The sequence below is a fragment of the Thunnus thynnus genome, chromosome 24 (assembly GCF_963924715.1).
Source record: "Thunnus thynnus chromosome 24, fThuThy2.1, whole genome shotgun sequence".
Lineage (NCBI taxonomy): Eukaryota > Metazoa > Chordata > Actinopteri > Scombriformes > Scombridae > Thunnus > Thunnus thynnus.
Window position 1 is genome coordinate 19325908 of NC_089540.1, and position 20842 is coordinate 19346749.

General features: G+C 39.4%; 1 protein-coding gene across 1 annotated transcript; it reads right to left on the reverse strand.

Moving 5' to 3' along the window:
- Positions 1-420: 420 nt before the first annotated feature.
- On the reverse strand, positions 421-19750 carry LOC137177009 (protein EFR3 homolog B-like). The gene is made up of 23 exons (XM_067583088.1): positions 18717-19750; positions 17072-17416; positions 11868-11944; positions 11646-11773; positions 11404-11554; positions 10079-10200; positions 9776-9925; positions 9408-9503; positions 8958-9036; positions 8015-8150; positions 7745-7897; positions 7545-7656; positions 7395-7446; positions 6347-6519; positions 6010-6085; positions 5592-5753; positions 5357-5488; positions 5206-5273; positions 4391-4524; positions 4182-4273; positions 2626-2674; positions 2383-2489; positions 421-1136 (listed from the first exon to the last, which is right to left on the reverse strand). The coding sequence occupies exons 1-23, from the start codon at positions 18889-18891 to the stop codon at positions 1002-1004; spliced, it is 2904 nt and encodes a 967-aa protein (XP_067439189.1). The 5' UTR covers positions 18892-19750; the 3' UTR covers positions 421-1001.
- Between the last annotated feature and the right edge of the window lie 1092 nt (positions 19751-20842).

Genomic DNA, 20842 nt, shown 5'->3' on the forward strand with positions numbered 1-20842 from the left:
TGGGCTCCCATATTAGGCATATAGGCAGTAGATACAATAATGACAACTCTTTACTTCAGTTTACTTTTGTAAAATGGGGTATCCCCAAAAAAGCTGCATCTCAAAAAAAGACAAACTCTAAAAGACGCTTCGGCTCTAAAAAACCTATCTGGGCTCCTGAAGGAAGGAGTCGTCCCAAAAAACAAGGGAGGGTCACAAAAGAGGAAGTTTGGGCTGTCACAGATGTCGAGGGGAAAAAAGTATCAAGCCAAATGTTCCCACAGGTAACACATTTAACTACTGTAAGTGTCCCAATAAGCAGCAAAGCTTTAAAAAATGTCCCCATATGTCTCAGATAACAAATAATGTCCCCAAAGGTAACACATTCAATGAACCTGTGCTCCTAAAGAGAAGGAGCAGCTCCAAACATAAAGCAGCGTCTAAAAGGAAGACAACCCCTAAAAGACAACTGGGCTCCTAAAAAAAACTAGTGGCGATATACCAAAGTACAAACCTCAAAAGAAAGTGAATCCCTAAAAGTAATTAAACTGAGCTCCTGAAAAGACCATCAGGAGGACGATCCTGTCCATCTGTCCTACTGCAAGAGATTTCTTGGGACAGACTGACATCTGCTTATCACAGCTCATGAATGAATGAAATGAATCAATCACATAACACAAGTTAAATACTTTATTAATGCATTCTTCTTCCAAATATACAGCTTTTGTGTACAGATTTACCTCCGGTGGTGATGAAACTGAAGGAGCAACAGTGACGAATCTCTCACAGACGTTTAAAAAACATAAAACACAAGAGAAGGACAAGCACAGTGAACAGGAATCAGAAACCGATCACTGAATCAATCAATCAAAACATTTTCTGACATAAAATGAGCAAAAAAAAACAAACATATTTTCAGCTAAACTAACCTTTCCTGTCCTTTCCTGTCTCCTCTTTTCCTGCCAACAGTGAGTACATCACATCACACTAAACAAGGAAACAGCTGAGCTATGCGGTCGTGTCTAATAGACACACAGGTCGGGGAACTTCATCTCGTAAATCGGCGTTGAGCGAGGCGGCGACTGTCCAGACGGAGACGGAGGAGGACGTATGATCAAATCAAAGACCTGATCGAGTTTAGACTGAAGCAAAGAGGTCTGCAGAAAGAGAGAGAGACAGACAGAGATTATTTATCAAAACTACTTTATTAACGTGATTATTAGAAGATACAGAACGTAAAAGCATCTGGAGGAATGATTGACACTGGTCTTATCGTATTTACAGTCGGTTGGAGGACGTCCTGACCGTCTCAGTTCCGTCTAATTCTTTCTACTTTTATAGAGTTTCACATTTCCTACTTTAAAATGAAGAAGATGAACCTACTTTACTGCATTAACTTATTCTATTCTCTAAAATTAAACGTCGTCTTCCTTTGACAGAGTCATAAAATTAAACGTCGAGCGTGGATGACTTACAAGTCGACTTACAGAAATAACATTTCTTAAATCAATATGACAAATGTAAAGTTGGTTTGTTGCAGTAAATGAACTAAGTGATTGATTATCAGACTAAACTCTGACACTGGTCCTCTACCGTCCAGTGTGATTAACCTGTAACTGTGACGAGGCCGTGAATAAGACGTTTCTCATAACTGTAGGTGTGTTGTATTGAAGAAAAACCATCAGTAATAATATCGAGTATTTATAAAACTGTAAAAGTATCTTCTGAATTATTATCTGGAAAAGTTAAATATCAGGTAAAAACTCCTACATTTTACTTCCTTATCCAGCTACCAAACACTACAATAATACTACAATAACACTACAATAACACTACAATAACACTACATGTATCTGCTGACTGAACATCAGAGGTGGAAGAAGTAATCAGGTGCTTTATTGAAGTAAAAGTAGCAATACAACAACCTAAAAATACTCTGTTACATGTAAAATTCCTGCATTTAAGTAAAAGTAGAGAAGTATTATCAGCTAAATTTACGTGAAGTATTAAAATCTTTCAGACTTTTCTCTAAACTTTACATTTTTGTGAAATATTGGGAAGTGTTATGTATTTGGGTCTCAAACATTTATTTATTTGGTGGAACTGTGAACAACTCAAACATCTGTCACAACTGGTTTCATCTTTACCTTTAATATTTTGTGTTTTATAAGCTTATTACATATTATTTCATCCAAAATATAAATCTGAAAAGTAACTACAGCTGTCACATAAATGTAGTGGAGTGGAAGTATAAAGTAGCATCACATGGAAATACTCAAGTAAAGTACAAGTACCTCAAAATTGTACTTGAGTAAATGTACTCTGCTGACCATCCAACAACCTGCTGCTCACCATGGCGGTCAAAGGTCAAAGGTCAGAGGTCAGAGGTCAGAGGTCACTCACCCTCGCTCCACAGTGAGCAGCGATTTCCTCGAAGGGAGCCGTCTGGAACCTCTCCACCACCTGCATCCTCCTCCTCCTCTCCTCTTCCTCCACACTCCCTCTGTCCTCTGACACACAATAACACATCTTCTATTAACATGACGGTCAGATTTTTTTAATGTTCCTGTTTAAAAACAACAAAACAACAAAACAACAAACTGCATTAAATCATCTGAATATATTGATTAGGAATCAATCTCTCACCGATGGCGTTCTTCAGCGTCTCGAAGGTGATCTGCTCTGTTTCAGGTTTCTATTGAAAAGAGAGAAACGTGATTTTAATTGATTTTATTCTGTTATCTTAACTTTTGTCCCCATATCTGTTTTTTGTGTTTTCTAATAGTTTTGCACCTACATGATGTGAGTATAATTACTCTCCTTCAACTTATGTGTTTGTTTGCACATTAAAAAATACACGTTTTGTGAAAGATTTAATGATTTGATATGTGCACAAAGACATTCACGCATATAAAAACACACTTTAACCTCCAGATACTGAGCTGTACATGAATTTAAACCCAAAATGCTTGTGCTTGTTGTCAAGATAAGATTTTAAAAGATAAATGAAAACCTTGTTTTGGAAGACACTGAGATTATGAAAACACACTTTTGAAAACTTCTGATTATGAAGAGAAATGTTTTATAAGTAGCTCGTATGTTGTTTTATGTGTAAAAACTGTTGGATTCATGAAGAACATTCAGAACATGAAGGTCAACTGATCAATCAAAAATACACACAGAGAGAGACAGACAGACAGACAGACAGACAGACAGACGTCAACAGACAGACGTCAACAGACAGACATTAACAGACAGACATTAACAGACAAACATTAACAGACAGACAAACATTAACAGACAGTCAGACATTAACAGACAGACAGACGTCAACAGACAGACGTCAACAGACAGAGACAGACAGACATTAACAGACAGACATTAACAGACATTAACAGACAAACATTAACAGACAAACATTAACAGACAGACACTAACAGACAGACAGACAGACATTAACAGACAGACATTAACAGACAAACATTAACAGACAGACAAACATTAACAGACAGTCAGACATTAACAGACAGACAGACGTCAACAGACAGACAGACAGACATTAACAGACAGACACTAACAGACAGACAGACAGACATTAACAGACAGACATTAACAGACAGACAGACAGACATTAACAGACAGACATTAACAGACAGACAGACAGACAGACAGACAGACAGACAGACAGACAGACAGACATTAACAGACATACAGACATTAACAGACAGACAGACATTAACAGACAGACAGACAGACAGACAGACAGACAGACAGACAGACAGACATTAACAGACAGACATTAACAGACAGACATTAACAGACAGACAGACAGACATTAACAGACAGACAGACATTAACAGACAGACATTAACAGACATTAACAGACAGACAGACAGACAGACATTAACAGACAGACAGACAGACAGACATTAACAGACAGACAGACAGACAGACAGACAGACAGACAGACAGACATTAACAGACATACAGACATTAACAGACAGACAGACATTAACAGACAGACAGACAGACAGACAGACAGACAGACAGACATTAACAGACAGACATTAACAGACAGACAGACAGACAGACATTAACAGACAGACAGACATTAACAGACAGACATTAACAGACATTAACAGACAGACAGACAGACATTAACAGACATTAACAGACAGACACACAGACAGACAGACAGGTACCTGCTGTGTATCAGGACTGAACTGAGGGTCCATGTCCATCTGCAGAGAGACGACGTCTCCGATACTCTTCCTCTTAGACAGACGATCCTCATCTGAAACACAAACGGTTGAACAGTCTGAATACAGCAGCAGTCGCTCTGCTGTGGACGGAACAACAGTTTAAATATTAAATTATATAAAGAATTAGTGCGTGAAGCGTGTGTGTGCACCTGTGAGCTGAGGTATGTACGGTGTGTTGAGGCGTTCGGCGTGTGCGCTGTAGCTGCTTCCTGTCAGAGCCTCGCAGATCTTTGATTGGATGAACAGAAAGGCTTCGTCCACCTTCAGCTCACCTTCTGGCAGTCTGACACACACACACACACACACACACACACACACACACACACACACACACACACACCCAAACCCACACAGACACACACGCATATATAATTATGAATCATATATGATTGATATATTGAAGTCTCTTTAAGAATAAACATTTTAATAACATTTCCAGCTGTCACTTCAAACTGTCCAATGTGGGCTTGATGTACATGTCTGTTTACTGTTGTTGCCATGGCAACGGTGAGTGTGCAGGACTGCTGTAAACAAGCATGTTGTTTGGTGAGGCAGTGAAAAGGACACACAGGATCGATGGGAAGTAAAGTTTCACTCCTGCTGTGTTTTTAAGCAACACCAGAATAAAAACAGGTAAAGATTAAAACACCAAATATCTGATGTAATCTGATCATAATAAACTAATGTTTACCTGCAGCTGCTAACAATCACTCCGTCAGCGTCAAATATAAGAAAATATGTCCAAAGTCATGCACATATTATTCTTTCTTTACATATATATATATATAATTCTGTTCACCTTCAGTTTTTAGGAGAGCTCCTGTTTCTTTACTTTAAGTTTATGTATACTTGACTGTATGTAAGTAAAAGTGTGTTTTTATAATATGTGGACGGCCTTGTGTACAAATAAAACCTGTTTTTTTCTGATCTATTCTTATTTCTTCTTATTGTTATGTTTCTGTACCTCGATGTCTCACTGAAGACGTCTTCAGGCAGCAGGTGAGGAGCGTCCACCTGTCGACTCTCTATCACCTGCAGACACACACACGAAATACATAATCTATACGTGATGTTCACACACACTCACACACACACACACACACACTGTGTCTCACCTGGGTGACGTGCAGGTGGAGCGGTGGAGGCGGGCCGAGTTGGGACAGCAGGTTGAGGAAGGCGGCGCAGATGGCGTGAATACCACAGCGGTTCACCACAGACAGACACTCGTGATTGGACAACGCCAGCTCCTGAGCAGCCAATCACAGAACGATCAGTCAGAGAGAGAAAGGAGCAACATATCATCATCATTGTTATCATTATTATTATTGTTGCTACAGAAGCTCTGCCCACCTGCAGAGCGAGGACCAATCGAATCAGGTCCACCACCACCTCCTCATTGGCCAGTTCCACACTGAGGATGGCCAATAGGGTGAAGAGGGCCTGGTAGTGGCTCCGCCCACTGCTCTCCTCCTTACAGGCCAGGTAGACGTGTCTGTAGAGACGCTGAGCGTGCTGCACACACACACACACAAATATTTAAATGATCGGCATTAAAGGACGGAATCCTTCAGCGTCCAAATGAGTCAAATCAAGTAGATATCTTTCAACGTTAGTCTTTTTCGTGCCAAAGTTCCTCTTTTTGTTACTATACTTCCACCACAGCTTTTTATCTGACGTCATGATCAGTAACAACATTTAAAATATGGCATGTGTGTATGTACAGTATGTAGTTAATGATTACATTAAAAACTTGTTATTTTTCTCTCACCTTCCTCATGAACAAGCTGTCCTGTCTGGAGCATCTGTCCTCCTTCAGCTCCAACAGTGAGACATCAAACACAACACTGTGGACACACAGACAATCAATAACTTACAATGGAACCAATTCCCATCGTTTAAAAGGTGAAAATCTTCCTGCTTTGGTCATTTGAAGGAAAATATATCAAAAGAATTTATTACAAACTGAGTATGCAGTAACATCTTTCTACCACAAGGTGGTGCCAATTCATTTAATTAGAAATCTGTGACTTCACATGTTTATTTCCCAGTTTTCCCACAGGGATCAATACTCTCTGATGTCAGTATTATGTCTGTGGAGGTGTGACCTGACGGCGCTGAGCCTGGTGGCGTTGTGGCGTCGGTCGATGAGCGAGGTGAGGATTGAGAGAACCAGCAGACGGATCTCTGGATCCTCCATCAGAGTGAAGGAGAGCAGGGGCTCCAAGAAGGACGAGGGCAGCGCTGTCAACAGGTTACTGCTTTCATAACGCTCAGATACCTGGACGGACGAAGATGACACAAGTCTCTCACACAGACATAAAAGGTCTAACTTCAACATGGAAATAACTGTAGAAAGGGGGCTGTCTAAAACCATGAAATAAATAAGACAAATCAAAACGTTAATTGTTACAAATGTCAAGTTTGTTGTGATGGTGGTGGCAGAGCAAACGTTATAAGGTCAATGGGGATCAGGAGTATCTACAGTATATTAATGAAGTCTGGCCAGTAGTTGTACAGTTAAGAACAACTGAGTCAATATTTTCAGTAATCAGTATCATTATACTATACAGTCAAAGAACAGAGTATTGTTGTCTGTATTAAAGGCTGAGAACACATTTTATTTAGGTAGTTGGTTATTTGGTGGTTAGGTTTTTGGCTAGTTCAATAGGTAGGTAATTCAGTAAACAGTCCAGTAGGTAGTTTGGTAGGTCTGTAGGAAGGTAAGTAGACAGTTGGGCGAGTGGTTCAATAGGTAGATAGTTTGGTAGGTAGTTAGATCAGTTAACAAGTAGTTTAGTAGATATATTTAATGGGTAGTTTGGTAAATTGGTATCTCAAAAGGAAGCTAGGACGTTACAGAGTTAGGTACTTCAGTGGGTAGGCCGATAGGTAGTTTGGTTCGGTAGCTACTTCAGTACATAGTTAGATAATCAAAAGGTAGGAATAAAAGCAGTTTAGTAGGTATTTTGGTTGGTCAGTTGTTTGGTAGGAAGTTTAGTAGGTAGTTTGGTGGGTTGGTTGGTAGTTTGGATGGCAGCTAGTTCAGTACATTAGGTAGGGAGTGAATAGGTAGGCAGACAGGAAGTTTGGTAGGTATGGAGATGGGGAGGGTGGGATACTTCCCTAATCTGAAATTTGAAAAACTGAACTCACCTGGAGGAGAGACTTTAACAACATCACCTGGATCATTCTGCTGCCTTCAAACCTGAAACACAGAAAGACATAAAAGGACATTTAATCAAATTTATTTTCAGTTTCTGAATATTTAAAACGTAAAATCGGTTGAACTTGTGTGAGTGGTACCCGGCGTTGGGTGACCCCAGGGCGGGGTAGATACCAGGAACAGGAATCTTCCCCATGATGAACAGCATGACCTCTGACCTCTGGTAGACAGGAAGCGTGTTGGCGAAGGACCCTGGACAGAAAACACAGATTCAAATAAAGTGATGCTGACAAACTCTAAACTACCAAAGAACAAGAACAAAAGACACTCCGGGCCTCACCGATAGTTTTAATGACGGCGTCCTGGAGCGTTTTCTCATGAGTCGAGGTCGTTCTGTGTTTTCCAGCGTTGTCATAGTAACCAGTCAGCTGGTAGTCGACGCTCTGCCTGAGCTGTCGCAGTAACGTGTTGAACACTTCCAGCACTGTGGGACCTACGAAGATCATTTAAATACCACATGGTAGTACCAGTAGTAACAGTAACGACTGTATATGTAAATAAATGTACACAGTAGGTCGTAAATAGACAAGTACAGCGTCAACTGACTGACCTACAGATCCAGTAGCTTCTATAACAGCAGCTTCAGACAGGACCTCTACGATCCCGGCTCTGACTGAAGCTGGACTCCTGCTGTTGGCGTCCAGGTGACCCAACAGCTGCTGGATCACCAGGTGGGAGTGCTGGGACTGAAGATAGGAGAGTTAAGTTCAGTCCAGTTAAAATTAAGTAGAATTAAGTACAGTCAAGCACCTTTAAATACACTCAACATGCGTAAAGTTAGAGTACACTTAAGTTCAGATAAGTGCAGAAAGGTTCAGTAAAGTAAAGTTCAAAATTGAGCAAATTTAAGTTATAGTACAGTTCAGTTCAGATATTATGTAAGTATATTATGTACAGGTAAAGTACATTAGTATTATAGTTAAATGAAGAAAAGTACAGTTAAGCACATTTAAGTAAAGTTATAGTACAACTCAGGTTAGACAGATAGTTAAGTTTATTAAGTTAAAATTAGGTAAAGTGCAGTCAAGCACCTTTAAATAATTCTAACTTAAGTGAAGTTAGAGAATACTAAGTAATAAGTACAGATTGGTTAAGTAAGGTAGAGTTAAATAAAATTAAGTCAAGTACAGTTAAAAGCATGTAAATTAAGTTACAGTACAATTCATCTCAGATAAGTACAGTTAAATTAAGTACACTTTATTACAGTTAAGTAAATATAACAAAAAAGTAAAGTTAAGCACATTTAAGTTAAGTTGTAGTAAAATTAAGTAAAAGCTATTTACAGTTAAGTACATAAAAGTAGTGAAGTATAGTTAGGTTATAGTACAGTTAAGTTAATACAGTTAAGAAAGTTGTAAAAACTATTGTTTTGGGTTATACAAGTTTAAAACTCACCTGGATGAAGTACCAGGTAGTGGTGTAGTATTAGTAGTACAATGTAGTACTTGGTGGTAATGCAGTGTCTAACATGTAGTAACAGTGTTAGTACTAACCTGGATTGAGTACATGATGATCTGAAAACACTGAACAGCAAAGCTTCGTCCTTCCCAAAGACTGTGACTGTCCAGGTGCCTGAAAACACACAGAGGGTACCGTACTACTGTGTACTACTGTGTACTATTGTACTACCATTACCACCTAATGCTCATGCTACTTGTAATACTATTGCTTCTTCTAGTACCACTGCAGCTATGATCAGTGTTACTGTTACTACAGCTCCAGCAACTACGGTTAGCTCTGCCACTGCTATTACTGACACTGATACTACCACTATTACTACTACTACTACTTCTACTACTGCTACTACTACTACTACTACTACTACTACTACTACTACTACTGCTGCTGCTACTACTGCTACTACTGCTACTAATACTACCACTACTGCTACTAATACTACTACTACCATAGTTTGTGTGTGTGTGTGTGTGTGTGTGTCTTACATCAGCACAGGTTTGATAGCGTTGTTAATGTGTCCATAAGCAGCTCGACCCAACAGCTCCCTGAAACACACCTCTGTCTGCTCTGCTGGAGACTCACTGCGCACACACACACACACACACACACACAGACACACACACACACACACACACACACACACACACACACACACACACACACACACACACACACACAAACACACAAAAAAACCCACTTAATTAATTGTAGGAAAATTGAGGTCATAACCTATATCCGTGTGTGTGTGTGTTTGTTTACCTGTTGGTGTGTGTGTGTGTGTGTGTGTGTGTGTGTTTACCTGTGTGTGTGTGTGTGTGTGTGTGTGTGTGTACGCGCGTGTGTGTGTGTTTACCTGTTGACGTCTGTGTGCTGCTGCAGGTTGACCAATAGGGCGGGGACAATCTGCTCCATGTGACGGGGCTCCCAAATATTCACCTGCAGCTCGTCGTCCACCGTCTTCCTGACCACGCCCTGCAGACCACGGATCCCCGACACACGGATCCTGAACACACACGCATACACACACACACACACACACACACACACACACACAAACACACACACACACACACACACACACACACACATTTCGTACACTCAATTTGAAAGGCGGACAGAGCAGATGTGTAGCAGACTGTTATTTTAGCAGACTGACTTGATTTGGACGTCGGGGTCTTCGTGGTCAGAGTGACACATCTCACTGAAGCGAGACACGAAGAAGTCGTAGCTGCGGTGATACGACGGCGTGTCCTCTTCGATGTTTGCAAACTTCACAAACTAGACGAGAAAAAAACATTAACATAACACAAAATCAGCCAGTTAACTGTGAATTAATATTAGCTTAATAAGAAGAAAAGCAAATATAGGACAGTGAATAACGTACAATATCTGCAGGTGGAAACATAGAAAGATGAAGAAAGAAAAGGTAGAAAAGGGATTAAACAAGGAGAGAAGAAGAGGAAAGAGATTTACAGTTGTTCTGCCAGCGAAGATAAACCTGCTGTTACACACACTGATAATCCCGGTTTACTGTGCAAATATCAGGATTATAGGATGGAGGATTATACATACATATGTACACATATATACAGTAGATATACGTGTCCTACCAGCTCATTGGTAATACATCTGGGTGTACAAATATGACGTAAGTAAAAGATCCAATACATCAATGTAAAAATACTCCATTACAAGTAAAAGTACATAAGTATTATGAGCTTGATGTAGTTAAAGTATTGCAGTAAAAGTACATAAGTATTATGAGCTTGATGTAGTTAAAGTATTGCAGTAAAAGTACATAAGTATTATGAGCTTGATGTAGTTAAAGTATTGCAGTAAAAGTAGTGGTTTGGTCCCTCTGACTGATATATTATTATATATGACATCATTAGATTATTAATAGTGAAGCATCAGTGTTAGAGCAGCATGTTACTGTTGTAGCTGCTGGAGGTGGAGCTAGTTTACACTACTTTATATACAGTTAGCTAGTTTAGTCCAGTGGTTCCCAACCTAGGGGTTGGGGCCCCTCCAAAGGGTCAGCAGATAAATCTGAGGGGTGGTGAGATGATTAATGGGAGAGGAAAGAAGAAAAAACAAAGTTCTGATACACAAATCTGTTTTCAGTTTTTGGACTTTTTCTCTAATCTTTGATTTTTGCTGAAATATTGGATCATTTGAACATTTATTGAAATGAAAGCATGTGAGAAGTTTAGAGGGAAAAATCACTATTTGGTGGAGCTGTTAACAACTCATAGACATGTGAAATGTGACCCCGACTACACACTGCTTTTTGTAAGACGTCAAAAGACAAAAAGGTTAGAAACCACTGGTTTCATCTTTAACAATGTGTTGTAGAAAGTAGCATCACATGGAAATACTCAAGTAAAGTACAAGTACCTCAAAGCTGTACTTGAGCAAATGTACTTAGTTACTTTCCACCACTGCTATGTATTACAGTGTAGTTTGTTGTGTCGTACGTACAGAGTTGGTGGCGAGGATGTGGAGGTGTGGTTTGTCGGTCTCCAGCAGCAGACGCAGCGTGCTGAGGAAACTCTCCACCAGCAGGTTGATGCTCTGACAGTGACAGGCCAGCAGCAGCTGCTCCAACGCCTCCATCGCTATACACACATACCTGAAAGGAGGAAGAAAAACAATCATACACATGTTAAATGGATGTTAAATCTGTGTGTGTGTGTTGTTGTTGTGTATTTGTGTGTATTAACCCGTAGCGGTGGCGGTTCAGCTCTCTGGTCAGACGCTCTGACAGGTACGCAGCGATGCGGTCGAGTTTCTCCGGAGCCGACAGAGCGAAGAACGTCAGCTTCTCCATGTTGGCTTTCACCAGCCCGTCCTGATCACACACACACACACACGTAACACACACGTTAAAGCCACAATCCACCACTGTTGTCTCCAAAACCTAGAAACGTACGATCTGCGTTTACCTCCGGGTCTTCTGGGAAAATATTGTCGACCAGTCGCTTGTAGCGAGGACGGAGCGCCCAGCAGCATCCGCACAGACCTGAACAGAAAGACAGAACATTAACTTCACAACGTCGCTCAGTAAAAGTGTTTCATTCACAACTTCGACAGCAAATCAGCTCCTTTTGAGTATCAAAAAATGGAAAAAAGTGTCTCGTTCTCGTTTCCATGTGTCGTTCACTCTCATATTTCAGATCAGATTCAGCTCCAACATGTACGGATGGATTTGAGAAGTTGACATTTGGAGTAAAGAAGGAGAAAAAGAAGTGAAATCCTGCTACTATAGTTTGTTTACGTAGCCTCCAGAGCCGGAGGAAGCTTCCTGAAAACTGACCAATCAGAACAGAGTGGGCTCATCGGGAGGCGGGGCCTTAAAGAGACAGGAGCTAAAACAGCCTGTTTCAGACAGAGGCTGAACTGAGGGGCTGCATAAAGGACCAGTAGAAGATAAATAAGGAGTTTTTAACTGGAAATCATGTGAAGATATTCCAGTAGAGCCCCAGAATATAAATATAGAGCTGGAAATGTGCAGAATATGTGTCCTTTTGTAAAAAAAAAAAAGAATTTAACAGACAGATATAGATAAAGACAAAAATCACATTTAATTTAATTTTCTGTTGTGTAATGAGCATTTCAGCCACATGGAGGCGCCGCTCGTTTTCTCTTCAATTCAAGATCTTTCTTTAATTTTTTCCCTCTCTGTATGTCCAGTGTAACAGGTTTTGGGAGATTACAGGAGATCCACTGCAGGTCGACTGCCAACACACACACACACACACACACACATGCACACGCGCACACACACACACACACACACACACACACACACACACACACACACACTGCAATGCAGCAGCAGTAATACTATGTGTTAAGCGTTAATCCTCCTGTGGCTTGTTGCATAATGTGTTTATATTGTTGTTTTTTAGTTAGCAGAGCTTAACCTCTTAACATCCACCCTTTTTTTGGGGAGGAATTTTTGTCTATTTGGTAAATCCAAATGGAAAAGCTTACAACAGAAGAACTGTGAGGCCAAAATGCTTCGTTTGAAAGGTAACATCTTTTAGTTTCTGGAAATGTGCTTGTTTAGCATGTGGTTAAAACACAACCAAAACTACATCAGTTAAAAAAAAAAGTGTTTTTGGTCCTCGTCTATAATGAGTCATATTTGAATAACTATAACTAGGACATGCTTTATGCCAGAACTGTGTAAATCACCATAAACCTTCTACATCTTGTCAACAACACCTGTATAAACTTCCAGACCTCTAGACCTAACCTCATGGGAACTAGGAGGTTTTTAGTTTGTGATGTCCCTGAACCTCTCCAAAACATCTCCAAGTAGCCAAATTGTGCCAGTTGCTTTTACTCATTACTGCGTGATGCTAAGCTGCTTATAACTGGCTAAAGTGGGTCACTGGTGACCCGCCGGTTGTTAATAGGTTAAAGAGTCTGCAGGGATGCAGGTTCAATCCCTGCAGCAGACATGTGACATGTTGGAGTGCTGCTGAGCAAGGCACCAAACACAACCGGTGTTTGAATCATGTCAATCCTGTTTGGTAGAAAAACACGCTGTGACATCAGCAGAACAGACGCTGACCAGCAGACCTGTCGGTACTTTAAATAACAAATACTTACTGAGAAGTAAAAGTCGTCAAAATAACTCGAGTAAAAAATGTATCAACACGTTTCTTCACTGGTAACTTTTCTCACAAACAAGTCAGTTATTTCTGACAGTTAAAGCTAAAATAAGCTCATTTCTATGGAGGATCATTGCTGCCAAAACCTAAAACTAGATTAATATTTCAAAAAACAAAAAATCTCATTGCAAGTTCTGAGATATGTGAGAGGCTAATAAATACTTAGAAGGTTTTGTATGTCAACTGTTTTATATTGTTTATAAGAGACTCCACCATGAAAAAAAAAGTATAATTCAATTTATCATCTAACAGGTTAATTTGCAAGTGCATCCTTATTTATATCTGTTTTATATCTTATTTATCTATCTGCAGGCAAAGTTTACATTTAAATGTTCTGTAACATGTTTTTCTAGGATCCAGAGCTCATTAGTTAGTATTTTATGCAGTTTTGATGTTTGCTATGTTGAGCGAGTTTTGAGGCAGAAGCAGTAGAACAACAACTTTCTCTGTTGCTGTTGTTAATTGGGGCTGTTAATAAAAAGCTTGTAGTTTTTAAGCAACAGAGAAATTTGTGCTGATGGACTCTAGAACAAATATATGCTGCTTGTAAAGTGCAGAAACACTGTAAAGTCACTGCAGGTTAAACTACGTTGGAGCATGTTAGCATATTAAGTTAAATTTTGACTCAGTATCTCATAATTTTGATTTAGGAAATTATAATTTTGACTTAAAAGATAGATATTTTAATAATTTTAATAATAATTTTGATTTCACATTTTAACTTATATTATTATTATATTATATTATATTATTATTATATTATATTATTAACCTATTCTGTCATTATTTTGACTTACTTATCATAACTTTAATGAGATCAGTCAACAAAATTTGGATTTTAAAATGAGAAATTTTACTAATTTCTCTTCTGCTTTTTTGTTTTTTTTAAACCCTGAAATTACATTTTAGTTGCTTTTGTCCAAACTTAAAATGCCTTAAACTGCAAAAACACATTAAATTACCTCAGTATGTTACAATCCATTAATTAATTATTTAAATGACCTTTAAAAGTAACATATCGGTATTTTAAATGAGGAATTCAGTTTCATAGTGATGAAGACTCCTTCTAACTCTTCTCTAAACGTGTGTCTGCTTTTAAACTTTTAATTTACTATTTCCATATTTGTTGTTCATATAAATTATTTATAACTATGTTTTTATAGTTTTGACTTAAAATAATTGTATTATTCTACTTTTGGTAGTGATGATACAACATTAAGATTAGTAAAAATGATTTTAAAAAGTGAATAAATGTGAATATTTCTCACCGTACATGAAGACGACTCCTCCAGCTCACATCCACAGAGTCACATCACATCACACACACACACGTTTGTAGTTAATCCTTCACACACACACACACACGGACAAGCCCCCGCCCACTTTCATTCGCCGTTATCGCCGTCAGGTAGAAACCTTGTATCTCCACGTTCATTGAATCGCAGCTGTTTTGTTCTAATTCCTGAAAGTATTTTGGAGATTTTCATGTTAATTTTTTTGTGTGTTTGTTGACGCTGAGACAGAATAAAACAGATTTAAAATGGAGTAGTATTAATATTCTCAACAGCTCTTAATGCTGAGAGATTTCTGTGTGTGTGTGTGTGTGTGTGTGTGAGTGTGAGTGTGTGTGTGTGTGTGTGTGTGTGTGTGTGATCCAGGCCATGTGCAGCAGCTCAGCGCTCTATAATCTGCTCTGGATTTATTCATCATTCCAGCAGAAACAGAGAAAAATATCAGAGACCTGCAGGACTGTTACTTTACTGCGAGCAGGAGGACATTAAACTATAATATTAATACAATAAAACGCCGTTTAAAAGCCACATTATTATAAAAAAAACATATATTTTATCTCTTCCCTTTAGAGGAATCTGTCCAGTCAGATAGTTTTAGTTTTATAAATCTGTCCGAGTGTTGAAAGATAACAGATTTCATGCAGTTTTATCTGGATGTTCTTCCTGCTCGTGTTTCATTGTCTCACTGGTACCTTAAACAACAAACCGCTACCAGTGCAGTGTTTTAACACAGAGCTGTTTCCAGTCTGAATGCAGCTTTAGTCAAATGAAGTCATTTTAGTATAAATTCCCTCTCTGTGTTTCCCTGTTGAGCTGCAGTAGAGGCATAGAGGCAGTTTACTACTAAAAAGACTTGATTTGACTGAGTCAGGCTGCTGAAGCCTCATTAGATTATGGTCAGTATGAACAGGAGGAATGATTACAGCAACGGTAGGCAAACAGCGGCCTGTGGGCCAAATCCGGCCCTACCATTACAATATTCGGCCCCCTAATGAAAGTTCTTCCTTTTATAGAGTCATATCTTTTAGTGCATGACTCTTCATAAATCTACAGTAGATAACAATATAAACACAAGACATCCTGATAAATATGAGAGTGTAACCTCTTCTACACGTATACAGGTACATAATATAATGTCTCCTATCTGACTAGAGTAGATTTGTGTCAGTAACAGAACTGTTTAGGCCACTGTGCCCTCAGATACAACCCTAAAACTGTTATACAAACAAACATATATCAAAAACACGTGTTGTCACTGAACCTGTACAATGTCGGCCCCCCAATAAAACATCTGGCTCACGGTTGAACTTGATTAAATCTTATTCCTCTGAAAATCTCAGAGAATTATGGCTTGTAAAAGAAAACTGAATAACAGGTTATCATTTGATGTATTTCTTCAATATATCATACATGTTTCAGACAGTGTTTAAGTTCAGTTTAGTGTTAGTTTGTGTGTGCTGTGTCTATTCTAAACTGAGTTCTTTGCTGTGTAAGATGAGGCAGTTGTGTGTCTAACAGTTAAGTTTATTCTGTTATACCTTTACCTGAGCCAGTGATAAGATAAACTGTAGTTATGTAGATGTTTATGTGTAAAACTGATCAGCTTTAGAGGATAGTGTGGTTTGTCCTTAATTTAATATAGTAGTAATGTTATTTTGTGATGTTACTTGGTGCTTATGTACTGTCATATATGGTGGTGAAGAAAGTCTGTTCCTAGGTTAGCTGAACTTTTGACTTGTGTTTCTATCTGAGGGTTGCTGACCTGTAAGGTTAGTAAACAGATGTCTTAAATTCTGTACGAGTAGTATTTAAGGGACTGGTTAACCTTTCAGACAAAGAAAAGATAGCTAGGTGGTATCTTTGTCTCCAGAACTATGATGCTTTATACTTCTGATTGTATTATTTGATTACATTATTTCATAACCTGACAATGCTCTCTTTGTGTGTTTATTGAGTGATCAGCAATTTCCCCATTACAGTCTCCAAATCTACACAAACTCAACCAAAACTACCTGAAATACTGAACCGCTGCTGACAAATCACATCACAGTCTCACCTGCTGGGTCACTAAAGTTTGTGACTCGGCTGTGAATCACGTTTAAAGTCTTAAAAAGTTCTACAAATAAAGATTATTATTGTTATTATTAGTATAACAGGATCAGTGGTTTCTGTTACCTCCGGGTGTCTGATGGTCCAACACAGCGCAGCAGTCCTGCAGCAGCCTCCGAGGTGCCTGGGATACGGTCGGCATGGCGACGGCCCTCGGCAGCGACATCCCCCTGGGCAGGCTGGGTATAGTCACGCCTCGGGGTAAACTGGGAAAACTGGGTAGACTGGGTAGACTGGGCATGGTGATGCCTCTGGGTAAACTGGGGGAGCTGACACCTCTGGGCATCGACACGTTCAGCAAGGTGGGCATGGTCACCCCCCGCGGCATGCTGGGAAACCTGGGAAGAGTCCCCGGCATCTCTTGAGGCGAAGTCGAAGGAGTCCCGAGGAAGAGGAGGAGGCGATGAAGTTCTGGATGGAGAGAAGAAGAAGAAGAAGTGAAGGTGGAAAATATAAAGCTCCTCCTGCTTCCCCACATTCCTCTGAGTCTTAACCCCTTCAGCTCAGCGCTGCGCCGCTCCGCATGAGAACAAAGGTTCTTATAGAAACAACTTTTATCAATTCGTTTTTTATTTAATGTTTTAAACACGCAGGAGGCGGAGCTTAATGCATTCAAATGCTGTAAACGCCTTGACTGTAATATATATGTTTATTGTGTTATTTTAAAAAATGATCAAATGGTTACATAAAAATAAAGGTTACTGTGTTGATAAACAGAAAATAAGAATCTCTTAAATTTCATGAGATTTTCAGCCGGTCCAAACTGTCAATATAAGAGTCTCAGACCCCCACAGACCCTCCCAGACCCTCCCAGACCCCCACAGACCCTCTGAGACCCTCTGAGACCCTCCCAGACCCTCCCAGACCCCCCCAGACCTCTTGTATTTCACAAGTTTGGACCCAAGTGTTGGCCTGACAGTCGTCCCTACAGCCGAGCTGCTGTATCAGACGCTTCCTTCAGCCTGGAGAGACGGAAAAAGTCATTGATGCTTTTATGACGTCACACGTCGTCTGCAGCGTCATCTGCAGCGTCGTCTCCTTCACCTGCTTCAGTAAATCGACTATTTGGACTCCAGACTATAAACAAAAACTAAACACCCTGTTTAAGTTTCTCTACATTGATTTTCTGTCATTTTTAAGTTTGATTTTTATCTTTTACTCTGCTCTGCACGTACGAGTCACAGTTTAAGGGAGGTGTTGACCTCTGACCTCACATCATCAGAGCGTTCAAGCTGAAAACTAAAAGTGATGAACAGACTCCTACAAATCAAAAAGCACCTGTTTCTACCTCTCTCTTTTCCTTCTCTTCTTCCTGTAAAGCACTTACATATTTAGATATTTAGATATTTTAATTCACTACAAGTAAAAGTCCTGCATTCAAAATACTATTTATGTAAAAGCACAGAAGTACTTTCAGCAAAATGTACTTAAAGTATACTTAATATAAAGAACATTATATACAGTAGATGATATTAGTTGATTATTACTGATGCATTCATGTGTAAACAGCATCTCTATGTCTCATTCTGTATATTTTGGGCAGTTAAATCTATAACAAATCATATTTTATGAGCTGTTTTGTTTATAGAAATCTTAATCTAAAGTCACTCAGAGCTACAACCATCAAATACAAGTAAAAACTGTAATATCTGAGGTTTAAATGTAGTAGAGTAGAAGTAGAAATACTCGAGTAGATACTCAGAGCTCTGACCTGCTCGTCTCCAGCGTTGTTCTCTTGCAGTTGTTTCTGTGACAGACAGACAGACCGGCAGTCGGCTGCTTATGTAACTCCAGCTGAGCCTCTGCTGGCCGGCAGCTCTCCGATCAATAATCGATGTGTGTGTGTGATCGATACACAGCTCTGCACGCTGGGCTATCTCTGACATCACACACACACATGCTGCAGCCACGCTCCAAACTTTTCTCCTCAGACTGTCACCCTGAGGTCACATCACATGACACTTTAACAGACTACCGATGAAAGATTGAAGTATTGATCTGTTTAAAGAGTGAAAGGTGTGTAGTGTGAAGGTGTCAATACTGTCTTCAAAACAAGCACCGTCCATTAAGGCTGCACACAAGAGGAAAACAAGCGCCCCCCCCCCCCCTCCTCCCTGAACCATCCTAGGAGGAAAAGCTCTTCCCAGTATGATGCTGCGGTGCAGGAGAAGCTCCCTCTGCTGTCTGATGCTCGTTACTGCAACATAACACATCACAGCAGACATTTCTATTTGTTAATCAATAAATGTATTTATATCCGTATTCATTTGATCCCTACCTGCAGACAGCTGGTCACATCTTTACTTCCTCACTGTGATGTGTTTCCTGTTGAGACACTTTAGAAAACAGCATCGCAGCTCAAAGGTCCCACTTACTCGCTTGTTCAGGAGCTTTCTATCGTACCACAACAGATGGAGTTCTGTTTTTCTTGCTGTAATCATTCCTCATGTTCATACTGAGCATTAGAAGATCCCTTCATAATGACCTTACAATGGAAGCTAATATGAAGCTTCAGCGTCCAAATGAGTCAAATCAAGTAGATATCTTTCAACGTTACAGTCTTTTTAGTGCCAAAGTTCCTCTTTTTGTTACTATACTTCCACCTGCAGCTCAACAGGGAAACACTGTCCGAGGAAACACAAAGAGGGAATTTGATGCTAAAAAGACTGTAAATGTGTCAGATATCCACTTGATATGACTAACTCAGACTGCTGAAGCTGAATAGAAGCTTCACACAGACTTTTAAATGCATTTTTGCATAAAATGAGGATCTTTTAATATCCAGTATGAACAGGAGGACGATTACAGCGAGGAAAAAACCTCTTTCACTGCTCATACAGACACCTGACTGATGTTTAAATACAGACATGAAAAATATCCTTTGAAGTATCAAAAGTAAAAGTACTCGCTGTGACAGATGTGTTAAATCAGTCAGGTAAAAGAAATAAATAAAAATAAAGTTCTGCCACAAAAATTTTGATTAATTTTTCAAACTTTTCTCTAAATTTGCAGTTTTGTGAAATATTACAAAGTTTTACCTCTTTGGGCCTCGAACAGTTACGTCTTTGGTGGAAACTGTGTAACATTAAAAGCCACAGCTACACTCAGAGGTTACAGGACAAAAGGTTTGGGAACTACTGGTTTAATCTTTAACATTTTTCATATTGTATAAACTTATTATATATTATTTCATGTAAATTCTAAGCTGAAAACTACAGTAGAGTAGAAAGTACAATATTTCCCTCTGAACTACAGTGTAGTACAAATACATAACATGGAAAGTAAAGTACAGGTACCTCAGGATTGTACTTTAGTAAACATGTTTAGTTATTTTCCATCACTGTGGAATCATCGACAGCTTTACAGGTTTCTTAGCACGTTTAGGACTAAAAGCTTCAGTGGATCTTGAGTTGAGGTTGTTTTGTTTCAACATGAATCATTTCTGTTCATTAATCATATGAGTCGTCTTCCTGTTCGTACCTGTGTGTGTAGTCGTAGACGTTAACTCGCCATCCTGGATGAAAACTCAGTCCTTCCTGACGGCCGAGGGACATTCTGGACGGTAAATAAAACCTCAAACTGACGAAGACGTACATGAAGCAGTCTGACACTACAACGCTTCAGTCGTCAAAGTTTTAAAATGCTGTTTTTGTGTGAAAACCGACGTTCTTGGAAGAGTTTCCAGGTTCATAAAGATCTCCGTCCACACTGAAGCACCGAAACAGGAAGTCTCTTCTTCTTTTCCTCTTTCAGACGAGAAACAACTTGTTTTCTGTGTTTTAATGGAGCTGAATTCATCATTTCACTGTTCACATTTACACTTTTCTTCTCTTTTGA